At 37.8% G+C, this 20,435-nt stretch overlaps 1 protein-coding gene across 2 annotated transcripts; it reads left to right on the top strand.

Moving 5' to 3' along the window:
- Nucleotides 1-2,724: 2,724 nt before the first annotated feature.
- On the top strand, nucleotides 2,725-9,206 carry LOC129484748 (putative tripartite motif-containing protein 49B). 2 transcript variants are annotated; one of them, XM_055283236.1, is made up of 6 exons: nucleotides 2,725-3,132; nucleotides 3,398-3,496; nucleotides 5,310-5,540; nucleotides 6,254-6,276; nucleotides 7,434-7,531; nucleotides 8,621-9,206. In XM_055283236.1, exons 1-6 carry the CDS (start codon nucleotides 2,725-2,727, stop codon nucleotides 9,118-9,120), a joined length of 1,359 nt encoding a protein of 452 aa, XP_055139211.1. In that variant the 3' UTR covers nucleotides 9,121-9,206. The 2 variants fall into 2 exon arrangements, with proteins under 2 accessions (XP_055139211.1, XP_055139210.1); XM_055283235.1 differs by having other exon boundaries at nucleotides 2,725-3,144; nucleotides 3,401-3,496.
- The last annotated feature ends 11,229 nt before the right edge of the window (nucleotides 9,207-20,435 follow it).

Genomic DNA, 20,435 nt, shown 5'->3' with positions numbered 1-20,435 from the left:
TGCATTTTGGTGACCTCTGAAATTCAGTACTGCAGTGAATGAGCTTCTGATCTTGAGGAGAACTTGACAAAATTATTTTTGGAAGAATCATTGTGGGAACCATTAAAAGAACTCAGGGGTGAGTGAAACATATTGATAAAATTATATCATCTTTCCTTTACACAATAATAAATTACAGTGTTAAACATATCTCATTATCTTAAATCTACACAATGATACCATTTGTAACTCATGTTCTTACTATAGATTTTATGAATTATAAGGATACTAATTGTTGTTATTTTGTGTTTTCTATGATTGTTTAATACAGTTCTGAAGAACTTAAAATATCTAGTGTTTGCTGCAACCGATAGGTATGCATAATGAATATATGGAGTTGATACATATATGTACACATAGGTGTGTGTATATGTGTGTAATGAGTGTATTAATATTGTCGAATTGAATTGAGAAGACAATGAATGATGTAAGTTATTTGCTTTCATTACATTGAGGTTTTAGACATGACTGTAAATTAGTAAGGTAATGATGAGCGATGCAAAATAGTGAAAGTAAAACAATGAGAAAGCTCCCCAAAATATCCTACTTTAGAAATCAAAACACAGTTTTTCAACCAAGTAAATTTATAAGACCTAATTTGGTATGTGATTGTAATTGTTCTCTTACTTGAGTCTCAATCTTATTAAACTGTGAAAAATTTCTTAAAATGTCTTAGATGAGCTCTGGAAAATATTTGCAGTTCTAAGATTTTTCACTGCTTTCACTTAAATTCAGGAGTGATATCAAACTAGCAGGATAAAGGACTTAAAATTGCCAAAACAAAGATTATAGTTTTTATATTAGTCAGTGTTCTCCAGACAGAACCATAGGATGTATATGTATATGTGTGCAGGTACATTCATAGGCCATTTGAGTCATCCACAAACCACATATGGTGGTCCCATAAGATTATAATACCAATATGTTTACTGTACCTTTTCTGTATTCAAATATGTTTAGATACACAAATAGTTATCATTGTGTTACAGTTGCCTCCGGTATGCAGTACAGAACATACTGTACGTGTTTGTAGCCTATTGTAGGAACAATAGGCTATAGTGTACTACATAAGTGTGTAGTAAGCTATACCATCTAGATGTGCGTGGTATATTCTATCGTATTAAAACAATAAAACCACCTGCCTGGGCACTGTGGCTCGTACCTATAATCCCAGCACTTTGGAAAGCCAAGGCGGGTAGATCACTTGAGGCCAGTAGTTCAAGTGCAGCCTGGCCAAGATTGTAAAACCCCGTCTGTACTAACAAAAATGCAAAATTTAGCCAGGCCTAGTGTCACGTTCCTGTAATACCAGGTACTCGGGAACCTGAGGCAGGAGAATCACTTTGACCCTGGAGGCAGAGGTTGCAGTGAGCCGAGATCACGCCACTGCATTTCAGCCTGCGTGACAGAGGGAAGCTCTGTCTCAAAGAAAAAAAAAACTCCTAAAAACACCTGACACATTTCTCAGAACATACATCTGTCCACAAGCTATACATGATTCTACATGGGACAGAATTCATCAGGAAAATTAATTTGCTTGATGATGGAATCTAGAGAGTTCCAATATAGGCTGTCTTTAAGCTGATGTTCTGAGAATACCGGTATCCTGGCTAAGCTCAAGTCCGAAAGCCTCAGAACCAGTTTCAGGAGAGAGACGGAGGAAGTTGCCTTTTCTCTGCCTTTTTCTTTATATCTGAGGTATCAGCTGATTAGATGATGCCCACACACATTGAGAGATGAGGCTCCCACTCAACTCACCAACTCACATGTCTCTTTCCTCTAGAAACACCTTCACAGACTCACACACAAACAATGCTTCACCAGTTCCCTAGGTATTGGTTAATCCAGTCAGACTGATACTTAAAATTCACCATCACACCATGGAAATATAATTACACCTCTTTGAGTTTAACAGAAAACTCCTATATGTTATTCAGAGTTTGCACAGCCCTAGGGGAAGTTAATTTAATCCGCGAGAAAATAAAAAGACCCAATATCTTTAATAATTTTCCTTTTCTCTACTAGTAAACCTTGATTGGTTTAATTGCAGTCTTTTTCTTTGTTTATTTGGTTGGTTGGTTGTTTTTTTTAATTTTGTTTTGATTTGGGTCTTTGTTTTTAACTTAATTTAATTTAATTTGATTTAATTTAAAGTCCTGGGATAACTGTGCAGGAGGTGCAGGCTTGTTACGTAGGTAAACTTGTGCCATAGTGGTTTGCTGCCCGGCTTTTGTGTCCCTCTATAAAAATATGTCATAGAACCCTCTGGCCGTCTTCTCATATTTCTTTGGCCCAGGTATTTTTTTCCCACTCTCTCGTAGTCATTCATCAGTTATTGAAAGAAGAATAGGGACAACGATGATTTATTCTGACCACTTAGAATCCAAACCCAATTTCCAGATCCACATTCAGAAAATGGGTAATCGAATAGATTCATATTATGCTACAGACAGGAACTAGGAGAAGATGGGACTGAGAGTCCTCTGGTTAGTAATATCTGCTATGAAGCCAGGAGACTCCCTCTACGTGTGAATTTTTAAGTTTGTAACAGAAGAAATAGTTTGTTGTACTTTAATGAACATTGTCAAGAGTAGAAAATATAACTATCACATATATCCACTTGTTTAGAAGCTTTTCATCAATCCAGGCCCCAAAATGACATGTTTCTCTTTCTTCCTCAGAAACATGAATTCTGGAATCTCGCAAGTCTTCCAGAGGGAACTCACCTGCCCCATCTGCATGAACTACTTCATAGACCCGGTCACCATAGACTGTGGGCACAGCTTTTGGAGGCCCTGTTTCTACCTCCACTGGGAAGACATCCCAATTCTGACTCAGTGCTTTGAATGCACAAAGTCAACACAGCAGAGAAACCTCAAAACTAACATTGATTTGAAGAAGATGGCTTCTCTTGCCAGAAAAGTCAATCTCTGGCTATTCCTGAGCTCTGAGGAGCAAAAGTGTGGCACTCACAAGGACACAAAGAAGATGTTCTGTGAAGTGGACAGGAGCCTGCTCTGTTTGCTGTGCTCCAGCTCTCAGGAGCACCGGGATCACAGACACTGTCCCATTGAGTCGGCTGCTGAGGAACACCGGATAAGTGATGCCTCTGAAGATTGATTTCTGTAAAGGATGCATAAAATTCCTGTGGGTCTATTTTCTTGGAGATTGGATAAAGCCAACTCTGAGTCCCTTTAAGCAGCTCTGTTTGGGCTTTCTTAGCTTCCAACCTCTGGACTTTGACAAACATGAAGGGAAACAAAGGAAATGCCATTTACTAGGGGCTCATCTATCTCTCATTCTGGGCCCCCTCCCTATGTCATGGTCTGCACTGGTGCTTCAATTTATGGCTCTTTTGCAGGAGAAGCTTTTACAGAAAATGCAGTCTTTATGGGAAAAAGCTTGTGAAAATCACAGTAACCTGAATGTGGAAACCACCAGAACCAGACACTGGAAGGTTAGTCCTGTACTACTCTACCTTCTCCAGGAACTTATGGTGGGCAAATGGGTGACTCTTAAAGTTGGAAATTGATATCAAACTGTAATGTTTCTGGGATTCAGTAAAAAAAAAAAAAAAAAAAAGCGAGAGAAAACATTGAGAAAAAGTGGCCTCATTTTTATATAGAATAGTATGCTTGTTAGGTAAGATTTATAAGAAAACCACTGATGTCACCCAAAGCATGCTGGTTTGTTTCATACAAACCTATAGTTATACACCAATAGATCCAAGAAACTGGGCCATGTCACAGCATTCTATATGTGCTGGTTGGATAAATGCTGGGCATAAGAATTATTTGGCGGTCATGGAACGCTCAACTGAAACTTCTGAGTGTTGGTCAGCATTAATCTGAATGCTGGTGTGCAAGTAGTATTTGGAATTGTACGGAAAATTTGAGGCAGAAAAAGTGACAGGACAAATCTATGGCAACCATGAAATTAAGAATCTCAACTAATTAATGTTGAATAATACATAACAGATGATGAGAAAAGTGGTGAGAAATACGGATTTGTGTCTTGAGGGAGACATGTAAACATGCCAGAAATATGGTAACTAGTATCTAAATAAAAGGAGAACTCCGAGGACTTCAGAAAAATATTAAAAAAATTTTCTCTTTGTGGATGTATACTTTGAGTGTATGATAGCTAATATTTGTTGAAAAGTATTTCATGAGAACCTAGTCTATGTTGAATATTAAATAAGAAAATATACTAGTAAAGAAGAAAGGAAGCACCTTTGTCCTAACAAATCATACAATTCAAATGAGAGAGTCAAGTGGTCAATATGCAAACATATGCAATACATGATGTATTTGAGTGTGGTAGGTTTTTTGTTGGAGAATAATCCAGCAGGGAAGTAGAAAAGGACAATAGAGGCCAGAAACTGGAGATTAGTGTCTGAGTTTTAAATAGGGTGGTCAGAAAAAAGACTCACTGAAAAATTCAAATTGAAACAAAGTTTTGAAGAGGAGGGGGAACACAAATGTGTGTGTGGATATATATGTGGACCATGAGTGTGTATATATATGTATATGTGTGTATGTGTTTCTGGTTGTGTGTATATATATATATATATGTATATGTATGTGTGTGTGTTTGTATACATATATGTTTTATTTATTTATTTATATATACATATATATATATGTAATTCTAGTTGGAGAGAACAGCATATGCGGTAATTTTGAGTTTGTTTATATTTGGAGGCCTGAGGAACCACAAAGAAGTCTATGTTTCAGATTGGGATGACTTCAAAAAAGAATGGAAGGAAATGAATTCAGAGAGACAAAGATGGCCAAATCATAAATGCAACCTTATTAGGATAGGTTTTGGTGGGTGAAACGCATTTAGCTGGACATGTTAGTCTAAGGTCATTTTATATATAATGAGTTTAAGCAACGTGTTGCATATCACGAAAATAGAAATAATTGTTTCCTTTCTAGTAAATATAGCTCTATACTCCAACTCTTAAGCATGAACTGTTCTTACTTTTCCATAAATATGGGCTGGAATAGAGAAATTCAAATTGTGTTTTTTTATTTCCAACTATCTTAGAAAACACATTATCTTGAATAAATTTAATGCAATTGGTCAGGTACAGCTATGTTGACCTTTATGCAGAAAGAAAGGAAAGGAACGAAATTTGTAGATTCTAAGAACTGGCAAGACTGAGGTTTAAACTATTGGATGTTTGAGAGATAAAAAGAATCAGTGAGATTTAATAGGAGATGAATAAATGCATTTCTCTTTTGACTAACCCATTATCACTGCAGAATTACGTGAATTTAAGGCTAGAAGCAATTAGAGCCGAGTATCAGAAGATGCCTGCATTTCACCATGAAGAAGAAAAACATAATTTGGAGATGCTGAAAAAGAAGGGGAAAGATATTTTTCATCAACTTCATTTAAGTAAAGCCAAAATGGCTCATAGGAGGGAGATTTTAAGAGGAATGTACGAGGAGCTGAAGGAAATGTGCCATAAACCAGATTTGGAGCTACTTCAGGTACAAACTCACAATGTGGTTTCAGTTTTTTGAATATTCACATGTATAAGTATTTTCCTCATAGCTGAAATCCATCTCCCTATTTTTATTTCCATGATGTGTTTCCAAAAACACATTCACATAACTAATGCTACTTTTTTGGGAGAGTATAGCCCCACCAAGGGATTCTACAAGGCCAAAGTTCCCTCCTACTTTATCCACCAGCCACAAAACTTTGTGGAATGGTCAAGGTAACAGCCCCAAGAAATATTCCCCATCTAATTCAATAATATACTTTGGGTTGTTAAACATGAATAAAATAGTGATTCATTTACATTTAGGTTAATTTGGAAACATGGCAAAATCAGAAGTTTTAGGAATCTAGGTTCACGTTAACATTATTTTGGGGCACATTCATTTGGGTAACAGGTTCAGGTAAAGATGACTGAGTAGATTTTTCGTGGTTAACATGGAACATACACCCTCTGGGCCTCTTCTCCCTTCACTTGTTTAGAGAATGTCTTCAAGACTCAGACTTTCCCAGGACGTTAATTAATGACAATACAACTGACTGGGTTTTTCATTACAGAAGAAATAGAAAATGCTTTCCAGAAGAGAAGACGGTAGGGGTATAATATCTTCAGAAATTGAGTACAAATCTCACACTGAAGTTAGTGAAAGATGCATCTTGTGAAGTGCACTAAATCTTTCTTCTTCTTCTTTTTTTTTTTCAGGCTTTTGGAGACATATTACACAGGTGAGTGTGTACCTAGATTTTAGCATATGTTATTTAAGATGCCACGAATATCAGAGCAGGCTCTATTAAAGTCATGGCATAAATAATTAAGAGATTGATACCACTTTTTTTTGCATCTACTTTCATTCCCACACCTTAAAAGACAAGGCCACCAAGTAAATAAATGAATAAAAGAAGAGTGAACTAAAACAAACAATTTTATTCCTGATTTTTTTTTTTTTTGAGACGGTGTCTCACTCTGTTGCCCAGGCTGGAGTGCAGTGGCACGATCTCAGCTCACTGCAAGCTCCGCCTCCCGGGTTCACACCGTTCCCCTGCCTCAGCCTTCCGAGTACCCGGGACTACAGGCGCCTGCCACCACACCCAGCTAAGTTTTTGTATTTTTAGGAGAGACGGGTTTTCACCGTGTTACCCAGGATGGTCTCTATCTCCTGACCCCATGATAAGATTGCCTCGGCCTCCCAAAGTGCTGGGATTACAGGCGTGAGCCACCGCTCCCAGCCCCGATTTCGTTTTATTGCTTAAAAGCCTGCACAGGGGAAGGATAAGAGTTTTGTTTTGTGGATGGTGAGAAAGTCACCAGAGGAAGCAGGAAAGAAGAGGAGGAAGTATTTTACCAGTGAAAAAGTGTTGATGTTTGGTTTTTTATACATATATACATATCAGTTAACAGTTCTGAAAAATAGATTAAAAAAACTGTGGAGTGTTAGAACTGTAAGTCTCTAGGGAAGTTCTTTGCTAAAAGGCAGATCTCCCTGCCTAGAACAAGTTTCCAGTCTTTATCTTGAGAAGGAAGAAGTGGATGCAGCAATCTCCCCAGAACGCGGCTATTTCAGACAAAGATGTCAGGGGATTCTGCCAAGAAGAGGAACTCAGAATTTCATTTCTAAGTATTCTCAAGGCCATAAGGCTAAGGAATCTTACACATTTGGGGCAAAAAAAAAAAAAAGAAGGATCACACTGAATTCTGACTTAGATTTTTCCATCATGCTTTAAAATTTAGAAACTGTAAAGAATTAATTTGCAAAAGGAAGTAATTTTTGAATTATCAAATGTGTAGATTCAAAGGATTCTCATGAAATGTCTTTTACATACAAATAGTGACTTTTATTCATTTTATGGCTGTAGATGTTGTAACTGCAGGTTTTTCCTTGCAGGACTGAGTCCGTGCTGCTGCACATGCCCCAGCCTCTGAATCCGGAGCTCAGTGCAGGGCCCATCACTGGACTGATGGACAGGCTCAACCAATTCCGAGGTAAGTCTCCACCCATAGGCAGCACTCCCACTTTATGTAAATATTATTATTGTTAAGATCATATAGGTAATATTTCATATTTCATCAAATATTTTACTTCTTTTAAGACATAAGTGAACAACATAACCATGCAACCCTTTGGTATCTGTGTCTGTATTTATAGTGAGATTTATAGCATTAAGTTTGAAAGACAGTGAAAAAGAAATACTTTCTGGCATAATATGTACTCAATTATATAACGGGAAAAAGGAGTAGGTAGAAAATTTAAAAAAGGAGCAAAGGAAATAATTCTCAGAATGGTGAATTATTTAATGTTAAATAAAAATTGTACATTTCTTTAGTATATTCATTTGAACTGCTAAGAAATGTTCTTTGCGGGATTATAGTTATCCGGAGATTCTTGGGGATTTTGTATTTTTTAAATATGTATATATTATTCATATATTGCAAACATTTGAATTAATGGGTACAGCTTGAAGGAAGAAATCATTCTGTGAATACAAGTAAAATTACAAATGAAATTAAGTTCAGTTTAATTGCAATATGAAGAGCTACATGTTAAATCTAAAATCCAGCTTCAGCCCAGAGCTAGCATGGAGGACCACAGAGAGACTGGTCAAAGATTTTGCGGAGATCTGCTTTAAATTATCACTTTTAACATGTACATATGGATTTTTATCCAGATACCTAGAGCAGTTCTTGAGTAAGTGAAAATCTTCACATTCTTTCCAAAATGATAGCACTAGTTTTTAAGAATAAGAAACATTTCTAAATAATGATCTTGATAACAGCATAGCATTTAGGGCATAAAATGTGTAAATTTTACTTTGAAAATTGGATCGCAAGAAGTTGGTCTCACATTTGGCTCTCAATATGTAAGTTTTCAAAAAAAATATAATAACTGTGGTTAGAGTTTTGTTTGTCTTGTATACAATATTAATCATCTCTATACTTTACTAGAAGTTACAAGCAAAATTGTCTTTATGACTTTACATTTCCTGGTAAAGTAACTTCTTGATAGAACAATTATTTTTTTTTATTTACACATGTCTATGCATGTTTACTTTTTCTTTTTTTTTTTTTTTGCAGTGCATATTACTCTGCATCATGAAGAGGCCAACAGTCATATCTTTCTTTATGAAATTTTGAGAAGCATGTGTATTGGATGTGACCATCAAGATGTACCCTATGTCACTGCAACACCTAGAAGTTTTCTTGCATGGGGTGCTCAGACTTTCACCTCTGGCAAATATTACTGGGAGGTCCATGTGGGGGACTCCTGGAATTGGGCTTTTGGTGTCTGTAACATGTATTGGAAAGAGAAGCATCAGAATGAGAAGACAGATGGAGAGGAGGGACTCTTTCTTTTTGGGTGTGTTAAGAATGAAATTCAATGCAGTCTCTTTACCACCTCCCGAATTATGCTGCAATATATCCCAAGACCTACCAGCCGAGTAGGATTATTCCTGGATTGTGAGGCTAAGACTGTGAGCTTTGTTGATGTTAATCAAAGCTCCCTAATATACACCATCCCTAATTGCTCTTTCTCACCTCCTCTCAGGCCTATCTTTTGCTGTATTCACTTCTGACCAGAGACAAATCAGAAATGTGTTCACATGCTGTGGGAACCCCCTTATCCCAGGAAGTCCTCTTCCTTGTGCCTTAACATACAGGACAAATAGGCCCTCTTTTATGTCTTGAATTGCCTTCTAATGTTATCAAAACTCATTTATTGTGTTACTATTAAATATGCTGAAAACGCTAAAAGTATATTTATTGGTCCTTTATTAAATGATTTTTGAAAAATTATTATTCATGATCATGGCATACAGTATATTCTCTTATTTCTCTTTCTTTCTGACTGTCACTGAGTGAAATAATAGATGACAGACATGTCTGAATGAAGTTAAAATTAATTGAAGACAGTCCGGATCTTTTGCTTCATGCAAAAAACTTGGAGTGAAGTGTCAATGATAACGGGGAAATGTTTTTCTTCCTCTTTATCTAACTATATCACACTTATCCACCATGTCTCATTGTATTAATCTATCCTTTGAGGTAATATTTGACCTTCTATGCTGGGCTTTATTTTGCAATTCTCACCACAGATATGAATAATCCTTCATTATTAGTGTGCTCGTCTACATTGAAATACACAAGGTGATCAGACCAATGCTGGATTAATTAAATATTGGAAAAAAGGTAACTAAATATTGACTCCTACCTCAAACCATACACAGTCATTTCCAGATAGATTCAAGTCCTGAAAGGACGGGGAACCTTATACAATGTTCTCATAAGGATATCTTAACCAGGGAACAAATTAATAATTCAAACAATTAGTTCATTTATATTGATAATGATGACTTCTGTGTTTCAAAAAATATTATGCAAACTAGTAGTGGAGAAAGATATCTACCCCAACATACATAAAGTAAAATATAATACTGTATATGATGAATACTTAAATTGTAATAAATAAAAGACAGTGAACTCAATAGAAGATTGGCTAAAATATCTGAACAGACACTTTACAGAATTGGATACATAAATAACTAGCCAAATATAAAAAAGCGTTCACTTTCATTAGTCTTACAAAAGTAAGAATTAATCCACCAGTTGTACCACAGGCCCCCATACAAAAATACCAAAATTTAAAGACACACAATAGTGTGTGTTGTCAAAGATACAGAATAAATGAAATTTATTCATGGCTGGAGAGACGTAAATGGAAATCCTTTTTGGGAAACTGACTATTAGCATTTATTATGGGCTAGATATTCTAATTCTAAAATATAGTCAACTGATCGCCTACATATACTTCAACATACACAATATTGTTCACTGCATCAACTTTTATAGTAGCTCCAAATGAGACCCAAAATATTCTTCAACCGTAGAATAGCTAAATAAATTTGGTGTATTTATGCAAAATAATCCTATGACACAGAGAATAAATAACTCACTGAATGCAACAATGTTGATGAATCTCAGAAACAAGTTAATAAACATACGCCAATTTAAACAATAAAATTGAAGTTAAGAAAAGACTCTTCCATGTGTATAATATATTGGTAATTGTATGCTCTTTATGGGTTCCATAATTACATGAACACTGTGGATTTATAACTTTTAAGACCCAAAATGTCAAATAATGCATAAGGTAGTAGAATAAAAAGGGAGCCCAGGCATGGTGGCACTCCCAGCACTTGGGGAGACCAAGGTTTGAGAATGGCTTGTGGCCGGGAGTTCCAGACCAGTGGAGGCAACATAGTGAGACCTCATGTCTACCAAACATTCCTTTAGAAATCAGCCTGGCATGATGGCACAAGCTATAGTCCCAGCTACTCAGGGGGCTGGTGCAGCAGGATGGCTCATGCCCAGAAGATCCAGGCTGCAGTGAGCCATGGTGGTGCCTTGCAGTCCAGTCTGTGACAGAATGACAGTCTGTCTCAATAGTAAAACAAACTATAATTACTTGATATAACACAAACCAATATATTATAAATGCTCTAATTATAGGTATTTTAAATATTGATGTTATTTAAAATAACTGAGAAAGCTGGGATAGCTACATGTTTGCTTAGACCAGACAAAAGTGCCCTGGGAAGTAAGTTTAAAGTATTTTTATTAGAGTAAGTGAGGATGAAGTGCTTTATTACAAATGTGATACACACCAGAATCTGCTATGAATAGTCACATGCCTAGAGGATTTGTGGATATCTAGGTAAGCAGTAATTCTTGGGTGCCTGAAGCCTAGCAGGTGCATATTCAGTGTGTCTTCTGTGGAGATGTCTTTGGAAAGTTTGATTTTTTTATTATATTTTAAGTTCTAGGGTACACGTGCACAACGTGCAGGGTTGTTACATATGTATACATGTGCCATATTGGTGTGCTGCACCCAATAACTCGTCATTTACATTAGGTATATCTCCTAATGCTATCCGTCCCCTTCCCCCACCCCACAACAGGCCCCGATGTGTGATGTTCCCCTTCCTGTGTCCAAATGATCTCGTTGTTCAATTCTCACCTATAGGTGAGAACATGCAGTGTTCATTTTTTTGTCCTTGTGATAGTTTGCTGAGAATGATGGTTTCCAGCTTCATCCATGTCTCTACCAAGGACATGAACTCATCATTTTTTATGGCTGCATAGTATTTCATGTTGTACATGTGCCACATTTTCTTAATCCTGTCTATCACTGTAGGACATTTTGGTTGGTTCCAAGTCTTTGCTATTGTGAATAGTGCCACAATAATCATACATGTGCATGTGTCTTTATAGCAGCATGATTTATAATCCTTTGGGTATATACCCAGTAATAGGATGGCTGGGTCAAATGGTATTTCTAGTTCTAGAGCCTTGAGGAATTGCCACACTGTCTTCCACAATGGTTGAACTAGTTTACAGTCCCAACAACAGTGTAAAAGTGTTCCCATTTCCCCACATCCTCTTCAGCACCTGTTGTTTCCTGACTTTTTAATGATGGCCATTCTAACTGGTGTGAGATGGTGTCTCATTGTGGTTTTGATTTGCATTTCTCTGATGGCCAGTGATGATGAGCATTTTTTCATGTGTCTGTAGGATGCATAAATGTCATCTTTTGAGAAGTTCCTGTTCATCTCCTTTGCCCACTTTTTGATGGGGTAGTTTTTTTCTTGTAAATTTGTTTGAGTTCTTTGTAGATTCTGGATATTAGCCCTTTGTCAGATGAGCAGATTGCAAAAATTTTCTCCCATTCTGTAGGTTGCCTGTTCACTCTGATGACAGTTTCTTTTGCTGTGCAGGAGCTCTTTAGTTTAGTTAGATCCCATTGGTCGATGTTGGCTTTTATTGCCACTGCTTTTGCTGTTTTAGACATGAAATACTTTTCCATGCCTATTTCCTGAATGGTATTGCCTAGGTTTTCTTCTAGGGTTTTTATGGTTTTAGGTCTAACATTTAAGTCTTTGATCTGATTCAGGGGGTGGAGCCAAGATGGCCGAATAGGAACAGCTCCAGTCTATAGCTCCCAGCGTGAGCAACACAGAAGACAGGTGATTTCTGCATTTCCGTTTGAGGTACCGAGTTCATCTCACTAGGGAGTGCCAAACAGTGGCTGCAGGACAGTCGGTGCAGCGCACTGTGCACGAGCTGAAACAGGGCGAGGCATTCCCTCACTCGGGAAGTGCAAGGGGTCAGGGAGTTCCCTTTCCTAGTCAAAGAAAGGGGTGACAGACGGCACCTGGAGAATCGGGTCAGTCCCACCCTAATACAGCGCTTTTCCAAGGGGCTTGGAAAACGGCACACCAAGAAATTGTGTCCTGCACCTGGCTTGGAGTGTCCTATGCCCACGGAGTCTCCCTGATTGCTAGCACAGCAGTCTGAGATCAAACTGCAGGGTGGCAGCGAGGCTGGGGGAGGGGCACCCACCAATGCCCAGGCTTGCTTAGGTAAACAAAGCAGCCAGGAAGCTGGAACTGGGTGGAGCCCACCACAGCTCAAGGAGGCCTGCCTGCCTTTGTAGGCTCCACCTCTGGGGGCAGGACACAGACAAACAAAAAGTCAGCAGGAACCTCTGCAGACTTAAATGTCCCTGTCCCACAGCTTTGAAGAGAGTAGTGGTTCTCCCAGCATGCAGCCGGAGATCTGAGAACAGACAGACTGCCTCCTAAAGTGGGTCCCTGACCCCTGAGCAGCCTAACTGGGAGGCATCCCCCAGTAGGGACAGACTGACACCTGACTCATCCAGGTATGCCTCTGAGACAAAACTTCCAGAGGAACTATCAGACAGCTGAATTTGTGGTCTCATGAAAATCCGCTGTTCTGCAGCCACCGATGCTGACACCTAGCCAAACAGGGTCTGGAGTGGACCTCTAGTAAACTCCAACAGACCTGCAGCTGAGGGTCCTGTCTGGTAGAAGGAAAACTAACAAACAGAAAGGACATCCACACCAAAAACCCATCTGTACATCACCATCATCAAAGACCAAAAGTAGATAAAACCACAAAGATGTGGAAAAAACAGCAGAAAAACTGGAAACTCTAAAAAGCAGAGCACCTCTCCTCCTCCAAAGGAATGCAGTTCCTCACCAGCAACAGAACAAAGCTGGATGGAGAATGACTTTGACGAGTTGAGAGAAGAATGCTTCAGACGATAAAACTACCTCGAGCTACGGGAGGAAATTCAAAACAATAGCAAAGAAATTAAAAACTTTGAAAAAAAATTAGATGAATGGATAACTAGAATAACCAATGCAGAGAAGGGCTTAAAAGAGCTGACGGAGCTGAAAGCCAAGTTTTGAGAATTATGCAAAGATTGCAGTAGACTCGGTAGTCGATGTGATCAACTGGAAGAAAGGGTATCAGGGATGGAAGATGAAATGAATGAAATGAAGCAAGAAGGAAACTTTAGAGAAAAAAGAATAAAAAGAAACGAAGAAAGCCTCCAAGAAATATGGGAATATGTGAAAAGACCAAACCTACATCTCACTGGTGTACATGAAAGTGACCGGGAGAATGGAACCAAGCTGGAAAACACTCTGCAAGATATTATCCAGGAGAACTTCCCCAATCTAGCAAGGCAGGCCAAACTTCAGATTCAGGAAATACAGAGAACGCCACAAAGATACTCCTCGAGAAGAGCAACTCCAAGAAACATAATTGTCAGATTCACCAAAGTTAAAATGAAGGAAAAAATGTTAAGGGCAGCCACAGAGAAAGGTCAGGTTACCCACAAAGGGAAGCCCATCAGACTAACAGCTGATCTCTCAGCAGAAACTCTACAAGCCAGAAGAGAGTGGGGGCCGATATTCAACATTCTTAAAGAAAAGAATTTTCAACCCAGAATTTCATATCCAGCCAAACTAAGCTTCATAAGTGAAGGAGAAATAAAATACTTTACAGACGAGCAAATGATGAGTGATTTTGTCACCACCAGGCCTGCCCTAAAAGAGCTCCTGAAGGAAGCAATAAACATGGAAAAGGAAAACCGGTACCAGCCACTGCAAAAAGATGCCAAATTGTAAAGACCATCGAGGCTAGGAAGAAACTGCATAAACTAACGAGCAAAATAACCAACTAACATCATAATGACAGGATCAAATTCACACATAACAATATTAACTTTAAATGTAAATGGGCTAAATGCTCCAATTAAAAGACACAGACTGGCAAATTGGATAAAGAGTCAAGACCCTGTATTCAGGAAAACCATCTCACATGCAGAGACACACATAGACTCAAAATAAAGGGATGGAGGAAGATCTCTCAAGCAAATGAAAAACAAAAAAAGGCAGGGTTTGCAATCCTAGTCTCTGATAAAATAGACTTTAAACCAACAAAGATCAAAAGAGACAAAGAAGGCCATTACATAATGGTAAAGTCATCAATTCAGCAAGAAGAGCTAACTCTCCTAAATATATATGCACCCAACACAGGAGCACCCAGATTCATAAAGCAAGTCCCGAGTGACCTACAAAGGGACTTAAACTCCCACACAATAATAATGGGAGATTTTAACACCCCACTGCCAACATTAGACAGACCAATGAGACAGAAAGTTAACAAGGATACCCAGGAATTGAACTCAGCTCTGCACAAAGTGGACCTAATAGACATCTACAGAACTCTCCACCCCAAATCAACAGAATATACATTTTTTTCAGCACCACACCACACCTATTCCAAAATTGACCACATAGTTGGAAGTAAAGCTCTCCTCAGCAAATGTAAAAGAACAGAAATTATAACAAACTGTCTCTCAGACCACAGTGCAATCAAACTAGAACTCAGGTTTAATAAACCCACTCAAAACTGCTCAACTACATGGAAACTGAACAACCTGCTCCTGAATGACTATTGGGTACATAATGAAATGAAGGCAGAAATAAAGATGTTCTTTGAAACCAACGAGAACAAAGACACAACATACCAGAATCTCTGGGACACATTCAAAGCAGTGTGTAGAGGGAAATTTACAGCACTAAATGCCCACAAGAGAAAGCAGGAAAGATCCAAAATTGACACCCTAACATCACAATTAAAAGAACTAGAAAAGCAAGAGCAAACACATTCAAAAGCTAGCAGAAGGCTAGAAATAACTAAAATCAGAACAGAACTGAAGGAAATAGAGACATAAAAAAACCCTTCAAAAAATTAATGAATCCAGGAGCTGGTTTTATGAAAAGATCAACAAAATTGATAGACCGCTAGCAAGACTAATACAGAAGAAAAGAGAGAAGAATCAAATAGATGCAATAAAAAATGAAAAAGTGGGTATCACCACTGATCCCACAGAAATACAATCTACCATCAAAGAATACTACAAACACCTCTACACAAATACACTAGAAAATCTAGAAGAAATGGATAAATTCCTCGACAAATACACCCTCCCAAGACTAAACCAGGAAGAAGCTGAATCTCTGAATAGACCAATAACAGGCTCTGAAATTGTGGCAATAATCAATAGCCTACCAAGCAAAAAGAGTCCAGGACCTGATGGATTCACAGCCAAATTCCACCAGAGGTACAAGGAGGAACTGGTACCATTCCTTCTGAAACTATTCCAAGTGCACATTTATTTATTTATGCCAAAGAAAGTTTCACCCTCTGGAGTGCAGTTGCAAAAATTTAGCTCACCGCAGCCTTGAATTCCAGGGCTCAAGTAATCCTCCCACTTCAGCTTTCAAAGTAAAAAAGACTAGAGGTTTATGCCATTGCACCTAGCTAATTTTTCATTTATTTTTTTCTTAAAGACAGGATATGGCTATGTTTCCCAGTCTAGTCTCTAATTCCTGGCTTCAAGTTATCCTCTGACTTCAGCCTCCCAAAACAATGGGAATACAGGGTGAGCCACATCACCCAGTCATAAATGCTCCTTTATCTATGTGGCATTCTCAGAGCAGGCCCACAGGAACTAAAATTTTCTTTTTTTCTTTTTTAGCACTCTAAGAGAATTCACTAATTAATCAAATAATCCAAATGATAATTTAGCATCTTATCAAATTTTCAAAGGCTTTTCCATTCTCATGGGTAAAACATGAGTTACTCTTTTAAATGCTTTCCTCCACATAGTGCATAATATCCTAGAATGGCTAGAAAAGTACGATGAGTATTGATTTTGGAATTATAAATATCTATTAGGATGTAGGCAAATTCACGAATACAGAATCCAAATGATGGGGAGAGACCATGGATGTTTTTTTTTTCTATTCCAAAGTTTGTTTTGTGATATGAAACTCCAAAAGAAGGAAAAGATTTCAGAAGGGGATACCTAAATATCTTCTGACAGAGGAATTATTTGCCAATGGCTCACAAGATTTATGGTCAAGACGGTCAGAACAGTGAAAACATATCTATCAGCCTTATGTCAGTCAAGGTTCAAAGACAAAAGCAGAACTCATAAGATATATGTACACTTAGGAAGATTCATATATGGATATAGTACATGGAATTAGCTTACTCAATTGTGGTGGCTGATGAAGGAAGTATAAGATCTCTGGTATAGTCCATCAGGAGAAAAAACAAATTCTGCTGGTTGGATCCCAATGGTCATGGAATAAAGCTGTAGTTCACAGTCAGTACGGATCAACTGGAACAATAGAGATCCCTTCACAGTTTAGCCTTGTCCAAGGAAAGTCTAAGTCTTCCTTCAGAGAACTTTCACTGTAAAAGTCAGACTTACTTGGGTAAACTTCCAAGTCTCAGAATTAGAACCTTTACTTACATCTGAAAACTGCCTTCCCAGCAGGGACTACGTTAGCATTTCATTGACTAAGAAGGAGGTGTGTGTATGCTACAAATTGATGCTGTTTTCATTTCCCTCCTTGTAGTTAAACCTAGCCAATTTGCCACACTGAAAAATCATTAAGAGGTTATATGCCATAAATTTAAGGAAGAGAAAAATAGGATTCCTTGCTCCTTTCTAAGTTTACTGTGCAAGACCACCAACAGACTGAAGCCCTTGGATATACATTCTGTAACTCAATAAATTGAGGTAATCCAAGTGTCCACACAGAGGTGAGATCTGCCCTGGGTGCATGGGGTTACTGGGGTCTCAGCTCTGCACTCAAGAGTGGGAAGCCTTTGAGACCTTAGTTCATGGACTGGACCCTGCAGGCATCCTCTGCTGAGATTCAGGGGCTCCCCAGTGGTGCTCTGGTATTCCATCACAAGGTCAGATGACTATGTGTATCAGGAAAGAATTGGGGCAAGGAGAGAAAGGAAAAAGGGTAGCTTCTAATTTAATTTCAACTTTTTTGCACCACATAATTGACTCATCCCAACTGTCAACTTTAGGCAGATGAAGTCTAGAGCCCTGGAAATTAGGAGCTCTCAATTCTAGATCTACTTCTTTCTACCGTGGCATTACTAATGAAACAACTTATTTTCCTACATGAATCTCAAACCATGAAACAAATATAAGAATGTAAGTCCCTTTAGAGTTGGCATTTTGTAGGTTCTAAAAGTCCTAACCAAGCCAGAAGCAGGATTAGAGATGGGAATGGGCATTAGAGATGTGTGTATGGGCAAGAACAGTACATGATGTGGACAAAGAGCACTCTAAACAATCTTCATCATTTCCTAATTTCCAATTGAATCCCCTTTCAATACAAAACCTTTTGTTTTGGACCTGGGAGTCTGTTTCCACTCTAGCATCTGAAACCTTACTCTACAACAAAGATTTCTATTGAATTACAATTCTGTTTTTGAGAACCGTTAAGAGACTCTCTCCCTCATGTGGGTTTCATAACTCATTATAAAATTTTCATACAGGAGTTGGGGATCTATTTCTGCTTTCTTAATATGCATAGAAAACTAAATTTATTTTATTTTAGAAAATTTTAATGAAAATTCAATTATAGCATATTATTTAAAATTCAACAGTTACAATTCCATTGAAATTGTAACTGCTACTTTGTTTTATTTGTTCAGATGGAGAGATGTGCACAATTCTATCCATGCTAATAAAAATTCATTAATTTAATAATAAATTATATTTTGCTTTGTGGCCTCTGAATGTCCAAGACTATTTTTAAATCTTTTATATTTCCTTTCTTTGAAAATCCCATTTATTAGATATTCTTCTGGAAACCCCAGTCATTTTCTCTTCAAACCTCTTATTTATTTCTGTTAAGATAAATAAGTTAGAAAAAGGAAGGGAACAATGTACTACATGGGCTATGATGTACCACATACTTTTCTATCTCCCTACCCACACCTTCCATAATCACAACAGAAAACATCGAATATGTCCCATTGTCCCAACTTCATATATGAGCACATAAAGAGTAAGCAATCTCTTTTCCATCCTATTTCCTGTATGGGAGGGGGTCAGGAATCAGTCCCACATCACCAACTCCATAAATCCTCAAATATTTCCATGTATTGCCTTATCTAGAACCACAGAAACATGTGGGATTCCTTTTGTGTTTGTCCAGCTGATTTTCAGCCTACATTTTCAGGTTTATTTATCTCACAAATAAAGCATTCAGTTGTTGAACACTATAACATGATAGAAGCCTGTAAAAATTCAGAATCAAATAATACAACAATTCAGAATATCTTCCCTTATGCTACCGTAGCTTTTATGTTACAAGTGTTATGCTTTAAATGTAAGAATGTACTAAATTTATTATTATAAAAAAATCAGAATCAAATAGATTACATTCCTTAAGAAAATAATGAAAGCAGCAATTGCAAACAGTACCATACGTGCTAGATTTTAAAATTTTTTTTCTCTTCTTATTTATTTTCTTAGAGGCAGGGTCTGGCTGTGTCACCCAGGCTGTATTGCAGTGGGTGGTTCCCAGCTCACAACAGCCTCAACCTCCTGGGGTCAAGCCATCCTCCATCTCTGCCTCCTGAGTAGAAAGAACTACTGTCAGGCACTACCATTCTGGGTTATTTTTTAAAAATTTTTTGTAGAGACATGGCCTTCCTATGCCACCCAGGCTGGTCTCCAACTCCTAGACTCAAAATATCTTCCTGCCTTTATCTCCCAAGGCAATGGGATTACAGCTGTAAGCCACCATTTCCAGCCTCAAAACATTTTCATAGCAGAGGTAACAGAACGTTTTCTTCTATGTTAACCTCTAAATTCGGTAGATAGAAGATTAATGTCCTTTACTCTTCCCATATCTGGCTTAGTATCCCTTTCTTACACAACCTATTGCCAAATGTTTGTTTTCAATTTAACATTTATGTTTCATAGCACAGAATAGTGAAATGAGTAATGCAAAGTAGAGTTCCCATCTTATTTCCTAGCCCCTGCCAATCCAACCATAGATATTCTAAAGGGGCTCATGATCTTAGCCTTTTCCCTCTGTTGGATTCCAGGTTATGAACTAATGAGGGTTGGGTGTAAAAACTTTAAGGAATAGAGCAGAAAGTAGGACTACAACCTCTTGTGGTTCTACCTACCCTAGAACCACTATTTTCACAGGAACTCTTATCACAATGCTAGGCTCACTGATTTCTCATCTGAACATGCTTAGAAATAAATATGTTAGCTCTTACCCTGATTTTAATTTAAAAAAAATAAATCCTAGCTCTACAGAAGCAGCCACCAAATATTTCCTTACACAAGCAATCGCATCTACAGTTCTCATAATAGGTATTCTCTTCAATAACCTGTTCTCTGGGCAATGAACAATAATAAACACTATTAATCAATTTTCATCCTTAATAATGATAATGGCCCTAGTAATAAAACTAGGAACGGCTCCTTTCACCTTTTAGTCCCAGAGGTAACTCAAGGAACCTCCCTAATGTCTGGTATACATCTCACGTAACAAAAACTAGACCCTATCTCAATTATGTTTCAAATTTCTCCATCAATAAACACGAACATCCTCCTATCTATCACAATCGTATCCATTATCGTTGGCAGTTGTGGAGGACTTAAACACAACTGTGAGAA

This window comes from Symphalangus syndactylus, chromosome 6, assembly GCF_028878055.3.
Source record: "Symphalangus syndactylus isolate Jambi chromosome 6, NHGRI_mSymSyn1-v2.1_pri, whole genome shotgun sequence".
Classification (NCBI taxonomy): Eukaryota; Metazoa; Chordata; class Mammalia; order Primates; family Hylobatidae; genus Symphalangus; species Symphalangus syndactylus.
Note: the sequence above shows the minus strand (reverse complement) of the source record. Positions and strands in the feature narration are given on the sequence as shown.